General features: G+C 58.7%; 1 protein-coding gene across 1 annotated transcript in view; it reads left to right on the forward strand.

Moving 5' to 3' along the window:
- The window catches only part of PLOD1 (procollagen-lysine, 2-oxoglutarate 5-dioxygenase 1), a 21,945-nt gene extending 10,567 nt beyond the window's left edge, over positions 1–11,378 (forward strand). The window contains exons 10-20 of the mRNA XM_012722076.1: positions 105–236; positions 1,856–1,977; positions 2,894–2,998; positions 3,301–3,426; positions 3,712–3,853; positions 4,420–4,533; positions 4,871–4,936; positions 5,508–5,612; positions 6,679–6,825; positions 7,479–7,604; positions 9,234–11,378. Coding sequence (XP_012577530.1) covers positions 105–236; positions 1,856–1,977; positions 2,894–2,998; positions 3,301–3,426; positions 3,712–3,853; positions 4,420–4,533; positions 4,871–4,936; positions 5,508–5,612; positions 6,679–6,825; positions 7,479–7,604; positions 9,234–9,389 — 1,341 coding nt within the window. The 3' untranslated portion in view covers positions 9,390–11,378. The remainder of the gene's footprint in view (positions 1–104; positions 237–1,855; positions 1,978–2,893; positions 2,999–3,300; positions 3,427–3,711; positions 3,854–4,419; positions 4,534–4,870; positions 4,937–5,507; positions 5,613–6,678; positions 6,826–7,478; positions 7,605–9,233) is intronic.
- The last annotated feature ends 743 nt before the right edge of the window (positions 11,379–12,121 follow it).

The following is a 12,121-nucleotide window of genomic DNA, read 5'->3' on the forward strand; positions in this document are numbered from 1 at the left end:
ACGCCTCCAGCTCCGGCGCCCTCGGGCGGCCCTAGGGACCCAGCGCAGCGGCCGGACAGCGGCTGGACGTTGCCAGACTCCTGAGCCGTCCTTTCCCCGTGCAGGACGAAGCGCTGCCCGTCGTCCTGGTCGGCGTGTTTATTGAACAGCCCACGCCGTTCCTGTCCCTGTTCTTCAAGCGGCTTCTGCACCTCCGTTATCCTCAGAAGCAGATGCGGCTTTTCATTCACAACCACGTGAGTAGTGGGTGCTCGGAGGCGTGGCAGGGTGGCTCGAGACCGCTGAGAACTGACCGAACCGGGCTCATCCAGGCCGCGTGGAAGTAGGCGGTGGCTGCGGCCCCCTTTGCTGGGTGACTGTGGAGTCAGGCCGGCGCGGACCCCGGCACCGCAGTTTCTATTGGCTGTGTGACCTTGGGCCCATTCCTCGACCTCTCTGGGCTTCAGCTTTGTCATCTTTTAAATAGGGGACATAATAGCACTGCCAAAGAGAATGGCGGCTGGGGCGGAGCCGGGCGCTGCGTAAACACTAGGATGGGCTGCATGGAGTGGGTCCCTGCAGTACTGTTAGTCTCTGCAGGTGTGTTGAGGCCCGTTTGCAGTGGGCCGAATTGCCCCCAGCTCCCCGAACCCCGTTCTTCGGGGATTTTACTGGGGAAGGCATGTAGGCCTAACTCCACTTCTGTCCTTTCTTCTCGAGCATGGTGGGCAGGGCCGACCATTCCAAGTTTCTCATAATCACAGCTTGGTCATTCTGTCGACCAGCCAGACCCAGGAGCCACTGAGAGTCACCTTATTGGAATAAAGGACACTCCTGTCACCCGGGAAGTGAAAGGGTTTCGGCTCCCAGTGCTTTGCCCTCAGCTGTGGGCAGAGACCGAGATGTGTTTCTTTTGTCAACATCTCTCTCCCTGTCCCAGGCAGCCCTGGTTTGATCTGGGGATGGTCAAATTGGTTTCACCCCTCAAGTGTCTTCTGGGGACTTGGGGTAGGGTGAGGGTGCTGGAGGCCTGTGCTTTGTGGGGAGCTGGCCTGCAGTTAACTTCCTGCTCCTTCCCTACCTTGCCTCCCTCGGTGGGTAAAACACCACCTCGCGGCTTCTGTGCCCTGATCTCCCCAACTCAGACCTGGAGGCGCGCTCCAAATTCTACCTCTCTGTCCAGGGTCTTTGCTTACTTAAAGTCTTCTCAGCTTCCTCCACTGGGGGGACCTCCCCCCACCGGACTGTCTGCACCCCTTGGCTCTGCCTCTGCCTGTGTCACAGACACCCCCTCAGCTGTGCAGACGCCACAGGGAGATAGGAGAAGGCTGTGGGCATCGCCCGCAAACTGTGGCTTTGTGCAGAAAAAGGTAGTGTTGGAGGGCCTGCTGTGTGCTCTGTTTGGCTCTTCAGCTCATCACAGTGACGGGTGAGGGAGGCACGGCCCCTGCCTTCCAAGGGAGGGAGCAGAAGCTGAGACAGGTGACGCACCTGGCCACGGCCCAAGGCTAATCCCAGGAGAGCTGGGAGATTTTTCATTTGCAAACCTCCCCTTTCCCTTCTACTGGCAGGTAGTGGTTGTGGGCTATTGTTTCTCAGTGCTTCCAGGAAACATCTGGAATGTTCCATGACAAAGTAGCCCCTGGGCCACACCCAGGCCAGCGAGCCCATAATCCCGGTGCAGGGCCTGCTGTCTTGGTGACCGAAGTTCTGAGAGGCCTGGCCAGGAGGACGATCTTAGGATGGCCAGAGGGGGGCGCTCTACGCAGGAGGTCAGGCCTGGGCAGAGGTGGAGCTAGGAAAGCCGAAGCCAGGTTGTGCCAGGAACCAGTGGGAGCAGCCTGCAGCGTGCCCTGCCTCACTTCCCTCCCACCAGGAGCAACACCACAAGGCCCAGGTGGAGGACTTCCTGGAAGAGCACAGTGGCCAGTTCCGCTCCGTGAAGCTGGTGGGCCCCGAGGTGCGGGTGTCCGACGCCGATGCCAGGAACATGGGCGCGTGAGTTGGGGCCCAGCGGGGGTTGCGGCTTTCTTTGTTGCTAGCAGAGGCGTGTTATTAGGAGCACCGGGCCGAGAGACAGGAGTTGAGACGTCCTGTGGGTCCCCAGCAGGATCCTCTGGGCCTCCGTGTCCCCATCTGTCAATGGGGAACCCCCCTGTCCTGTAACCTAGGAGCGGGGGTGGCGAAGGACTCAGCAGCCTCCTTTGGGTTCAGATGGCAGACGAGGTGGACCAGAGGTAGATACACACGAGATTTACAGACACTGACTGCCCACAACCCCCCTCGTTGCTAAAACCCACAAGCAGCCAGTGGCACTAGACCCTCCCGGCGGGTCAGCTTCTCTCCGGGGCCGGCTGGTGCCTCTGCGTGACTCCCAGTCAGCTCTGCCGCGGCAGCACCAGGACACTGTTTATGGGCAGCGGAATCTGAACTTCGTATAATTTGCCCATGTTCTTTTTTGGTTTTTTGTTCCCAGTGATTTAAAAATATCAAGCCTTCCTCAGCTCCCCAGCCGTCTGCAGACAGGCAGTGGGCTGGGTTTGGATCAGAGCACAGAAGCACCGCTTCGAGGCTCTGGCACAAGATACCAACCCCCAGAACCAGTTTCGCCCCACCCAGGCAGTATGGAACCTGTCTGTGGGCCACGCTGTCCCCCAGCACCGGGTTCCTGGATACTGTAGGCTTTGAGAGCTCCCTCTGGAGCCCGGGCCTGGGCCTCGGAGTGGGAGGGCCGTGCTGTCCAGCCCACCCAGGGCTAGCCTGGCCTCTGCGCACCTGGTGCTGACCGGCAGGGGTGGGGTGGGGAGGGCAGCTGCCGGGGCTGCAGCGGGGTCCTGTGGGGCTCCTGGCATCAGGGTGCAGCCCTTCTGACCCTCCATCTGCTCCCCTCCCCCACGCACCCCTTCCTCTGTAGAGACCTGTGCCGACAGGACCGTGGCTGCACCTACTATTTCAGCGTGGACGCGGATGTGGCCTTGACCGAGCCCAACACCCTAAAGCTGCTGATCGAACAGAACAAGTGAGGCTGTGGGGGGGCTGCTCCAGCCCCTCCCCCATCTCTTACCTGGACTTGCCCCAGCCTGGCAACCTGACTGGGTGTGGGATGTTCCTTCCTGCCACTTCCTGGCTACCCTGTGGGGGAGGTACCCTGACCCATCGTGGTACCATATGGGCCAGTCCCCCCCTCCAGCCCTGCCAGCAAGGTGCCTGGACTGCCCTGCATGCAGGTTGAAAGGCCCCCCTCGCCCCCGCCCTTCCTAGTCAGGTCTCCCTGACTCCCCGTGGGCAGAGAGGCTCCCACTGAGGTGCTCCCTTCTGCAGGAATGTCATCGCCCCATTGATGACCCGTCACGGGAGGTTGTGGTCAAACTTCTGGGGGGCGCTGAGTGCCGATGGCTACTACGCCCGCTCTGAAGACTATGTGGACATTGTGCAGGGGCGGCGCGTGTGAGTACCAGGGTGGGCACCCTCATCCGTCTCCCTCCTGCCTTGCAACACCCTCCGGATTCCCCTGTTGTTGGCTTCAAATTCCTGCCTAACCCAAAGCAAGGAAGACCAAGGTCAGACACGCAGAAGAACTTCTTCACAATACCTGAGCCTGCGTAGCGGGGGCAGGGTCAGTTAGCACCATCAAGCCCCTCCAGCTCGTGACCCCCTCTCCCTCTGGCTCCAGGCCCCAGCCCATGACCCCTCACGCCAGTGTGTGACCCTTCCATCTTCTCTCTCCCTCAGTGGCGTCTGGAACGTGCCCTACATCTCAAACGTCTACTTGATCAAGGGCAGCGCCCTGCGGGCTGAGCTGTGGCAGACAGACCTTTTCCACCACAGCAAGCTGGACCCTGACATGTCCTTCTGCGCCAACATCCGGCAGCAGGTCAGCAGGACTGGGCAGTCAGAGGAAGCCCAGGGACGGCATGGGGGATGCCTGTTCCCATTGGGCTTCTGGAATCCCAGTGGGTTTACTCAAAGACTGCCGGGTAGGGTGGAATCCAAGGAGCACGGGATGAGGGAGCTGGTCCTCAGGGGTCTGTGGGGTCATTGTAGTTGACCCAGTTTTCACTGAGCTTTCCATCTGAATGATGTGCCCAATAGACACCCTTACCCTGTCTCCCCATGCCACCTTCTGTCTTTTTTTGCAGTTATATCTAAAAATAAGACAGTGTGGTAGTGTTTCTCCTGTGCTCCAAGCTTCAGGGACAGAAGAGCAGCATTGTCTTTTATGCATTCGTTCATTCATTCACTGCTTCTTCCTCCAGGAAGCCATCCTGGATTGAATCCCTCTACTGGGATGAACTAGACTATACTAGGGACTGGAGAGATCCATCCCTGATCTTGTGAATTCGAACTTGGTGGGCAGAGGAGGCTGTGGAGCCAGGACTCCAGTGTGGGGGTGCATAGGGGAGGGGTGCAGGTCTCTTCCATCCTGCCTTGCTCTCCTAGGATGTGTTCATGTTTCTGACCAACCGCCATACCTTTGGCCACCTGCTCTCCCTGGACAATTACCAGACCACCCACCTCCACAATGACCTCTGGGAGGTGTTCAGCAATCCCGAGGTGAGACCCTGGTGGGTGGGCAGGGATGGGAGTTGCTGGGACACCAAGGGGCCTGACTGCAGGGTTTGGTAAGGAGAGGACAGTTAGGGTTGGGTCCAGGCTGGTGCGGTCAGAGAGACAGCGCCATCTAGTGGAGGAGCGACCGGATGTAGGAGGTCCCCCTCTATGGCCCATGGCTGGTGACTTGAGCCTCTCAAACTTTGGGGCCTCACACCTTCACTCACACTGTGCGGGGCCTGTAGGGAGGACCCCCTTCTTTGAGCAGTCTGTGGGGCTGATCGAGCCCCAGCTGGCCCAGATGAAGCCTGAGGACCCCACCCACCCCCACTCCCCGCAGGACTGGAAGGAGAAGTATATCCATGAGAACTACACCAAGGCCCTGGCAGGGAAGCTGGTGGAGATGGTAAGGACTGGGGCCTTCTGGGAACAAAGCCACCTGATTGACCCCCACGTCGGTTGTGGGGTCAGGGGCCAGGAATAAAACTAGTTGATGGGGCAGGGGCGGCATCTTTCTGTGCTCTGCAGTGCTTGGGTGGGACTGGGCAGCGGGATGGCCCCTCCCGCCTCTTGGCACTTTCCACTAGAGCCTGCAGGGCCTGGCGCCTGGGGCTTCTTCCCAGGCCCAGCAGGAGATGGGATGTGAGTGTGGTCTCAACGGAACCATGGCCCCTGGGCCAGGAGCACAGAGCAGGGGGGCTCCTGCTTCCCCTGCAGCCTGCGGGCCTCTGCCCCTCCATGCCCACATGCCCTTTCTGGCACCAGCAGCCCTGCAGCCATCTTTGTGCTTCCTTCTCCTCAGCAGCTCACTCAGTCTGTCTAGCTTCAGCCAGACCCTGCTCCATAGGGCACTGGGAGCGCCCACAGTGTAGGGTATGGGGCGGGAGTGGACCTTGTCTGCGAGGGTGTTGGGGGGCAGGGGAGGATGTGGTGGCGGCCCTCTGGACCCCTGTGACTGAGTCCCTGCCCTCCCACAGCCTTGCCCCGATGTCTACTGGTTCCCCATCTTCACAGACACCGCCTGCGACGAGCTGGTGGAAGAGATGGAGAACTATGGCCAGTGGTCCCTGGGGGATAACAAGGTGGGACTGGGGGCGTGGCCAGCCCTCCACCATGCCCGCTTCTGGGCTCTTTCCCTGGCAAGCGAGGACCCTTCGAGGGGGTACTGGCAGGGTGCCTAAGGGCACTTAGAAATAGAGGGCTGAGAGCCTGGGGCTTCATCCCAGGAGTTCTTCCTGGTGAGGTGAGTGGCCTTAATGTTCAGTGTTTGGCTCTCATTCCTGGCTTGGAATGATTTGCCTTTCTTCCCTAGTTTGGGTGTGGAATGGGGGGGTGGGCAAGGGTGGGATGAAGAAGCATCAGGAAGCACTATCAATGCCAAGTTCACAGACAGCGGAGCAGGTGGCAGGGCAGAAGGGAGAGGCTGAAGGGAGGAATTCTATATCTGCACTCTCCTTGGGAAGTTCAGGCGCCATTTTCGAAGGTGCTCGCCCGCGGGTCTGTGTGCCTCACTGCCATCTAACCTTGACCTGGCAGCTGGACTTGCCCATGGTGCTGGTGAGTGGCCCAGTCTGCATACTTTGCTGACCGAAGCTAGTCGGTATGCCCGGTGCAGCAATGGCAGAGCCCATGCGGTTGGCTGGGGGCTGGATCAACCCCAGCGCCAGAGCTGATCTTGTGCATTAGTTTTCTTCGTGTCTAAGAATGACCCCAAACTTAAAACAACACCCACTTAGGCCCCCCAGTGTCTGGGTCAGCAGTCCACGTGCGGTTAGCTGGGTGCTCTGCTCCGTCTCAGAAGCTGCCCTGGAGGTGTCTGCTGGGGTGGGGCTCTCCTCTGAGGCTCAGGGTTCTGGTCCAAGTTCACATGGCAGAAGTCATTTCCTTGCCACTTAGGGTTTAAGGCAGCTTGCTTCTTCCAGGCCAGAAGGAGATGGAGTCTCTTCCAGATCCTGCTTTAAAGGGGGCCGGACCCACCCAGAACTGTCTCCCTTTGGATTAACCAGGAGTCAACTCACTAGTTACTTCATTACATCTGCAAAACCTGCCCGGTTTGGGCCCAGGCCAAGGGGAGGGGCCTGGAGAGCAGGGGCTGGGAATCTGGGGCCTGTCTGTAGCACTCTGCCCACCACCCGTGGTCACTTCCAGGACAACCGCATCCAAGGTGGCTATGAGAACGTGCCGACCATCGACATCCACATGAACCAGATCAGCTTTGAGCGCGAGTGGCACAAGTTCTTGGTGGAGTACATTGCCCCGATGACGGAGAAGCTCTACCCCGGCTACTACACCAGGGTGGGCCTCCTGGGAGCATAGGGGAGATGCATTCATGGCCTTAACATTTGGGCCACAGTAGGAGATAAGGCGGCCACCGGGGCGGGCCTGGACCTGGGCGGGCCGGGGCGGGGCGGGACCTGGGGGTGGGGCGGGGCCTGGCCGGGGTGACTCCCTGCCTCTTTCTCTAGCCTCACCCCTTGGTCCTTAAATGCAGCCCACGGAATAAGCCCCCTGCACGCGCCCTGCGTGCCCCTTCCTGGCGTGGTTCCTCTGGCCCCAGCACTCACCCTTCCGTTGAGTGTCTCTGACTTTGTCCCCCCAGTCACGCTCTGTCCACGTGGCTTTCTCTGCCTGCCTGCACCCTGCTCCCAAGGAATCACCGCCTTGATCCATCTTTGCCAGAAAGTGCTGTGGGGACAGCCGCCTCCATCCTCCCACCCTCCCCTCCGCACCCTGTGTTTCCTCTTCCCTTCTCCCCAGCGGGTCTGTTCCTCCCTCCCTCCCCAGAGCCTCCCTGAGAACCTTCTGGGTACCAGCCACTGTCCTGCGCACTGAGAGCACGTGACATGCTCAGAGAGCTGACAGCAGACGGGGTGGGGGCTGCCCCCGCACCCTGCTTTCCCTGCCCTTGGGGCCTCTCTTTAACCCTGATCTGTCTCTCTTGAGCGCAGGCCCAGTTCGATCTGGCCTTCGTGGTCCGCTACAAGCCTGATGAACAGCCCTCTCTGGTGCCCCATCACGACGCCTCCACCTTCACCATCAACATCGCCCTGAACCGAGTTGGGGTGGATTACGAGGTGAGCAGGGGTCTCCTCGGCCCAGGGCCAGGCAGCAGGGGCTGGCTGGTGAACAGTGCACTGGGTGGTTGAGGAGAGGGCACCAGCGTAGCAGGAGGGAGCCAGGCCCTCCCTGGAAGTGGGGGGGCCAGGGCACCTTTGTCAGAGGACAGGGTCCTGGGGACAAATGCATCAGGTGAAGGTGAGCCTGCCGCCCCCCCCCCCTTCCTAGGCCTCAGGCATATTTTTAGCCTCTCTCTTTCATGCAGTCTTGAGTCTTCTGTGGGAAACTGAAAGTGTTCTCCAGAACTTGCTGTGCGGGTTGAATGGTTTCGTCCAGGTGATGGCGTACTCCTAGTTAGCACTCAGGAACGGCAGCTGGGAGCAGTGAGTGTGGGGTTTTCCTCATTCTTGGAAGACGGCTTCTCGGGGAGCAGGTTCAGGGTTAGCAGGGTCTGGGCTCAGGCAGGAAGCTGCAGGGGCCTCAAGCAGCAGGATGTGAGGGTGGGGAGGGGGCGGTTCTGGGGGCCTCAGGGTCCCAAGGGAAGCCACTGGTGTGACTGACCAGCCCAGCAGCTGGGTATTCATTTATTCGTTCCTTCCTTAAGCGACATTTTTTTTCTTAAATTAAGACTTTAAAAAAAAGATTTATTTATTTATACATACAAGATCTGGTGTACAGGCCAGAGGTATGGGGGGGGAAGGTGTATGAGAGGATTCCCAGAGACAGAGTGGGGAGCAGAACAGGTAGATCTACTGAAATACACTGCTGCGGGGAGCAGCGGGGAGACAGGAGAGGTCTGCTGTGCCCTGGGGGTCACTCCCTGGCCAGGGATCAAATTCGTGTGGAAGCAGCAGTGACTAGCTTTGTAGTGCTGTGCTTGCCACTAGGGAGAGCCCTAAGCTACAATGTTTAAAGGGATTTTTGGAGCACGACTTTGCCAGGTGCTGTAAAGGACACCTGTAAAAACAGCTGTAAATTAAGAGTTTATAATATGCCAGGGCTCCGTAGGGGTGATTTTGTTCCTTGGGGGACTCTGGCAATATCTGAAAACATTTTTGGTTACCCCAACTATGAGGCTGCTACTGGCATCTGGTGAACAGGGACAGCCCCCCGCGACAAGAGTTGTCTGCCCTGTGGATGTGATGCAGGGATCCATGAAGCCAATCCCTACCTGCCTGACAGCCTGAGGGCGCTTTGCACGGTTGACACACCCTTACACTTGGCAACGCTGGTAGAATTCCTGATAGGTCTTGTGACCACAGAATGGAAAGTCATCTGGAAATGTCCATAGTGCTGAGATCAAGAAACCAGGCCCTAAGCGCTTACTTGTATCACCTCATTTAACTCCCACAATGCTGTGCAGTTTAATGCCCATTTTCCAGAAGGGGAAACTGAGGTTCAGCTGGTTGCGAAGTTAGCAGAGGGTACGTGTAGCTGATGTTGCCCAGGGCCCCCCGACGCCAAGGCTCTCGATCACTCAGTGTTGCTGAGTGTCTTTTTTGGGCAGCTTCTGGCTGTCACCCCACAGGTCTCCCTGGGTGGGCTGTGCTGAGGGTTACTTGGCTCAGGGGGCTCAGATGAGAGAATGGGTGGTGGTGGGGGAAGGCCCCTTTGCTGGTGGGGAACTGACACTTCTTGTCTCCCAGGGTGGGGGCTGTCGGTTCCTGCGTTACAACTGTTCCATACGCGCCCCACGGAAGGGATGGACCCTCATGCACCCCGGACGGCTCACGCACTACCACGAGGGGCTCCCCACCACCAAGGGCACCCGCTACATCGCTGTCTCCTTCGTCGATCCCTAATTGGCCGGACCCAGCCACCTCGGACCTTTCCTCTGCCCACAATCAATCACTGCCCGGCAGTCTCTGGGGTTCAGGGCCCTAGGGAACCCCTGTAGCTGTCTCCAGGCTCTTGATGTCTCACCGCTCTTAGAGTTTCTGTTGCCTTGGAGAGTTCGCACCCAGCCGGCCGCAAGCCAGAGACAGGTGCACCTCAACTGAGGCTTCTCTGATGCTCTTGAATACCGGCTGGGGAAACACTGTTCACTGTCACTGCTTTGCAGCTACCGGTCTCCCCACCCACCTTGCGGGGGACCCAGCTCTCTTCCTCCACTTCTTGTCTGGGTTGAGGCTTGAGCAAGGTGTCTGCAGAGGCCCAGAGAGACCCCAGGGGTGAGCAGCTGCCTCCTGGGCGTCCCCAGGCGGAACTGCAGCCCCAGAACCTTCTGCTTCAAGATCAGGGTGGACACACACACTTGGATTGGACTCAACTCCCTCCCTGGCCCTGGGACTGTGGAAGGCCCTTTTCTGTGGGTCTGTCACGAGAGCCAAATGCCCCCTGGAGATGGGGACTGAGGAAACCTCCAGGGAGGTTTCACTGCCACGTTGCCTCCTCTACTTGACCCTTTCTGGGGGGTGGGGGTGATACGTCCACGCACTGTGCTGTGACACCCTGGCCCAGATGCCTCTGGAGAGAGGGACAGTCAGAAACAGGGAAGTTTCTATTAAAGGTCGTTGAAACCACTGAGTGGGAGGTGGCATGGGTGGCGAGTGTGCCCCTGATGGGGCAGTGTCTGGAGCGAGGTCCCGTGGTGGCCAGGCAAGGCTGTGTCAGCAGACTTGGTGACTTGGGGTGACTAAGTCCAGTCACAGGTGGTCTTCGTGTCACTTGCATGTGTTGTCAGTCCTCACTGTGAGCCAGCACCGGCTGCCCAGGGCAAACTGCTTCCTCTCAAGACCTCACCAGGTTTCACCTCCTCTCTGAAACCTTTGCAGACCATCTGCCTACAGATGCGAACTTGGGGGAATAGAAGCCTTCCGGTGGCTCCTGCTGTGCCCTGGACAGACCCAGCATTTGTTAGTGACCAGCGAGGGCTGACTCACATGGACCCCTCCCTTGCTGTGGGCTGGCAGTAGCCCATGACAGGGAACGCGGCGTACTGGGGAAGGGGTGTTCGTCCCTTTTGGACAGGAGAAAGCAGGCTGAGAGAGGCCGGGTATTTAAAGTTCACACCGCAAGTGAGTGGCAGGGGTGGGGAGTAGCCCTGCCAGACTCCTGGTCTCCTGGGGCGCCCTGTAGTCTGCAGCGGGGTAGAAAGAGCCACACGCAGGTCACAGTGGCCCAGCGTGATAAATGCCACACACAGGGGCACCAGGCACTGTCCTGGGAATGAAGGGGCCTGCTGGCTGCTGCAACGCAATGTTACTCAATGCAGGGGGACTGCGGCCCTGACGGTGTTGTCACAAGGGGGGCGGGGGCCCTGGGTGCGCCTGGCATCCCAGGTCTAGGCACTAGGGATGGTTCTAAGTGCACTAGAATGCACAGGACACCCCGCTCCCCTACAGTGACCCACCCCAAATGTCGCTAGTGTGGGCCCCGAGAAGCCTGCCTGTGGAGGCCCCTGAAGCTTGGCCTTGGAGTGGGCACAGCGAGACCCAGGCAGGGTGAGGGGCGCCCGCTGCCTGGGGTGGGTGGGGCACGGCGTCAGGTCGGGAAGCCTCATCTTCCCAGGCTGAGGAGTGCTGGGCTATCTCGGAGGCGTTTGGGGCCATGCAGGGGGTGTGGAGCATTTTAAAGATAATTTTGTAGGGTTTTTGGGTTTTGGGTTTTGAACTGGTCTAGTCTGTTCAAACAGTATACACCTTAATCCCTTTCCCAGCCGTCACCCCAGGTGCCCAGTTCTCCCCAGAAGCAACCACACCTGGTCTCTTTGAGTGGATGGTGTGTAGATGCATGAGCAACTTGAGGTGTTTTTTTTTAAAGATTTATTTATGCACACAGAATTGGGGTACAGGCCAAAGGTGCAGGGGCAGTGAGAGGCTTCACTAGAGACACAGTGGGGAGCAGAACAGGCCGATCGATGAAGTACACTGCTGAGGGGAGCAGAGGGCAGGTCATGAGGGGTCTGCTGTGCCATGTGGTCACCTCCGGGGCGGGCGGGCATCGAACTCATGCGGAAGTGGCTTTAGCTTCTTGGTGCTGCACTTTAACCCGCTGCGCCACTGGGGAGGGCCCAACTTCGTTTTTTTATTTTAATAATAGTTTGTTTTCACATCATTTTGTGCCTTTTTCCATTTCTGTTGTAATCCCCTTGGGCTTCCCATCACCCTATCACCCATGTGCCATCACCATAGTCCAACTTAGGGTTATTTTAACTGCTACCTTTTTCTGATATCAAATGCAATTCCTGCTGCCATGAAAAAGTCAGAAACAAGAAATGGAGAAAGGTCTGTCATTGCACCCCAACCCTGCCCTGCACCCCTATACAGTCCACTTGTGTGTAGTGGGGGGGGGGGGTTGTCAGGCCTCATGGCTGGAGGCTGCTTCAGAGAGGGAAGGCTGGTGCTGGGAGAGCAAGACCAGAGGGCTGAGGGGATGCAGGCTCCTGCAGCCGGCAGAGAGCAGAGGGAGCAAGTCTAGGCCTTTGACTTGGTCTTCGATTGCCCAAGAAGGGAAAGGAAATGGAATTCAGAGGAGGCAAAGGAATTGTGTTGTCTGCCCTCGGGGAGGCTGTGAGCTTGGCGGAGACAGACAG

The sequence above is a fragment of the Condylura cristata genome, unplaced genomic scaffold (assembly GCF_000260355.1).
Source record: "Condylura cristata isolate star-nosed mole 26May11 unplaced genomic scaffold, ConCri1.0 scaffold00008, whole genome shotgun sequence".
NCBI classification, from domain to species: domain Eukaryota; kingdom Metazoa; phylum Chordata; class Mammalia; order Eulipotyphla; family Talpidae; genus Condylura; species Condylura cristata.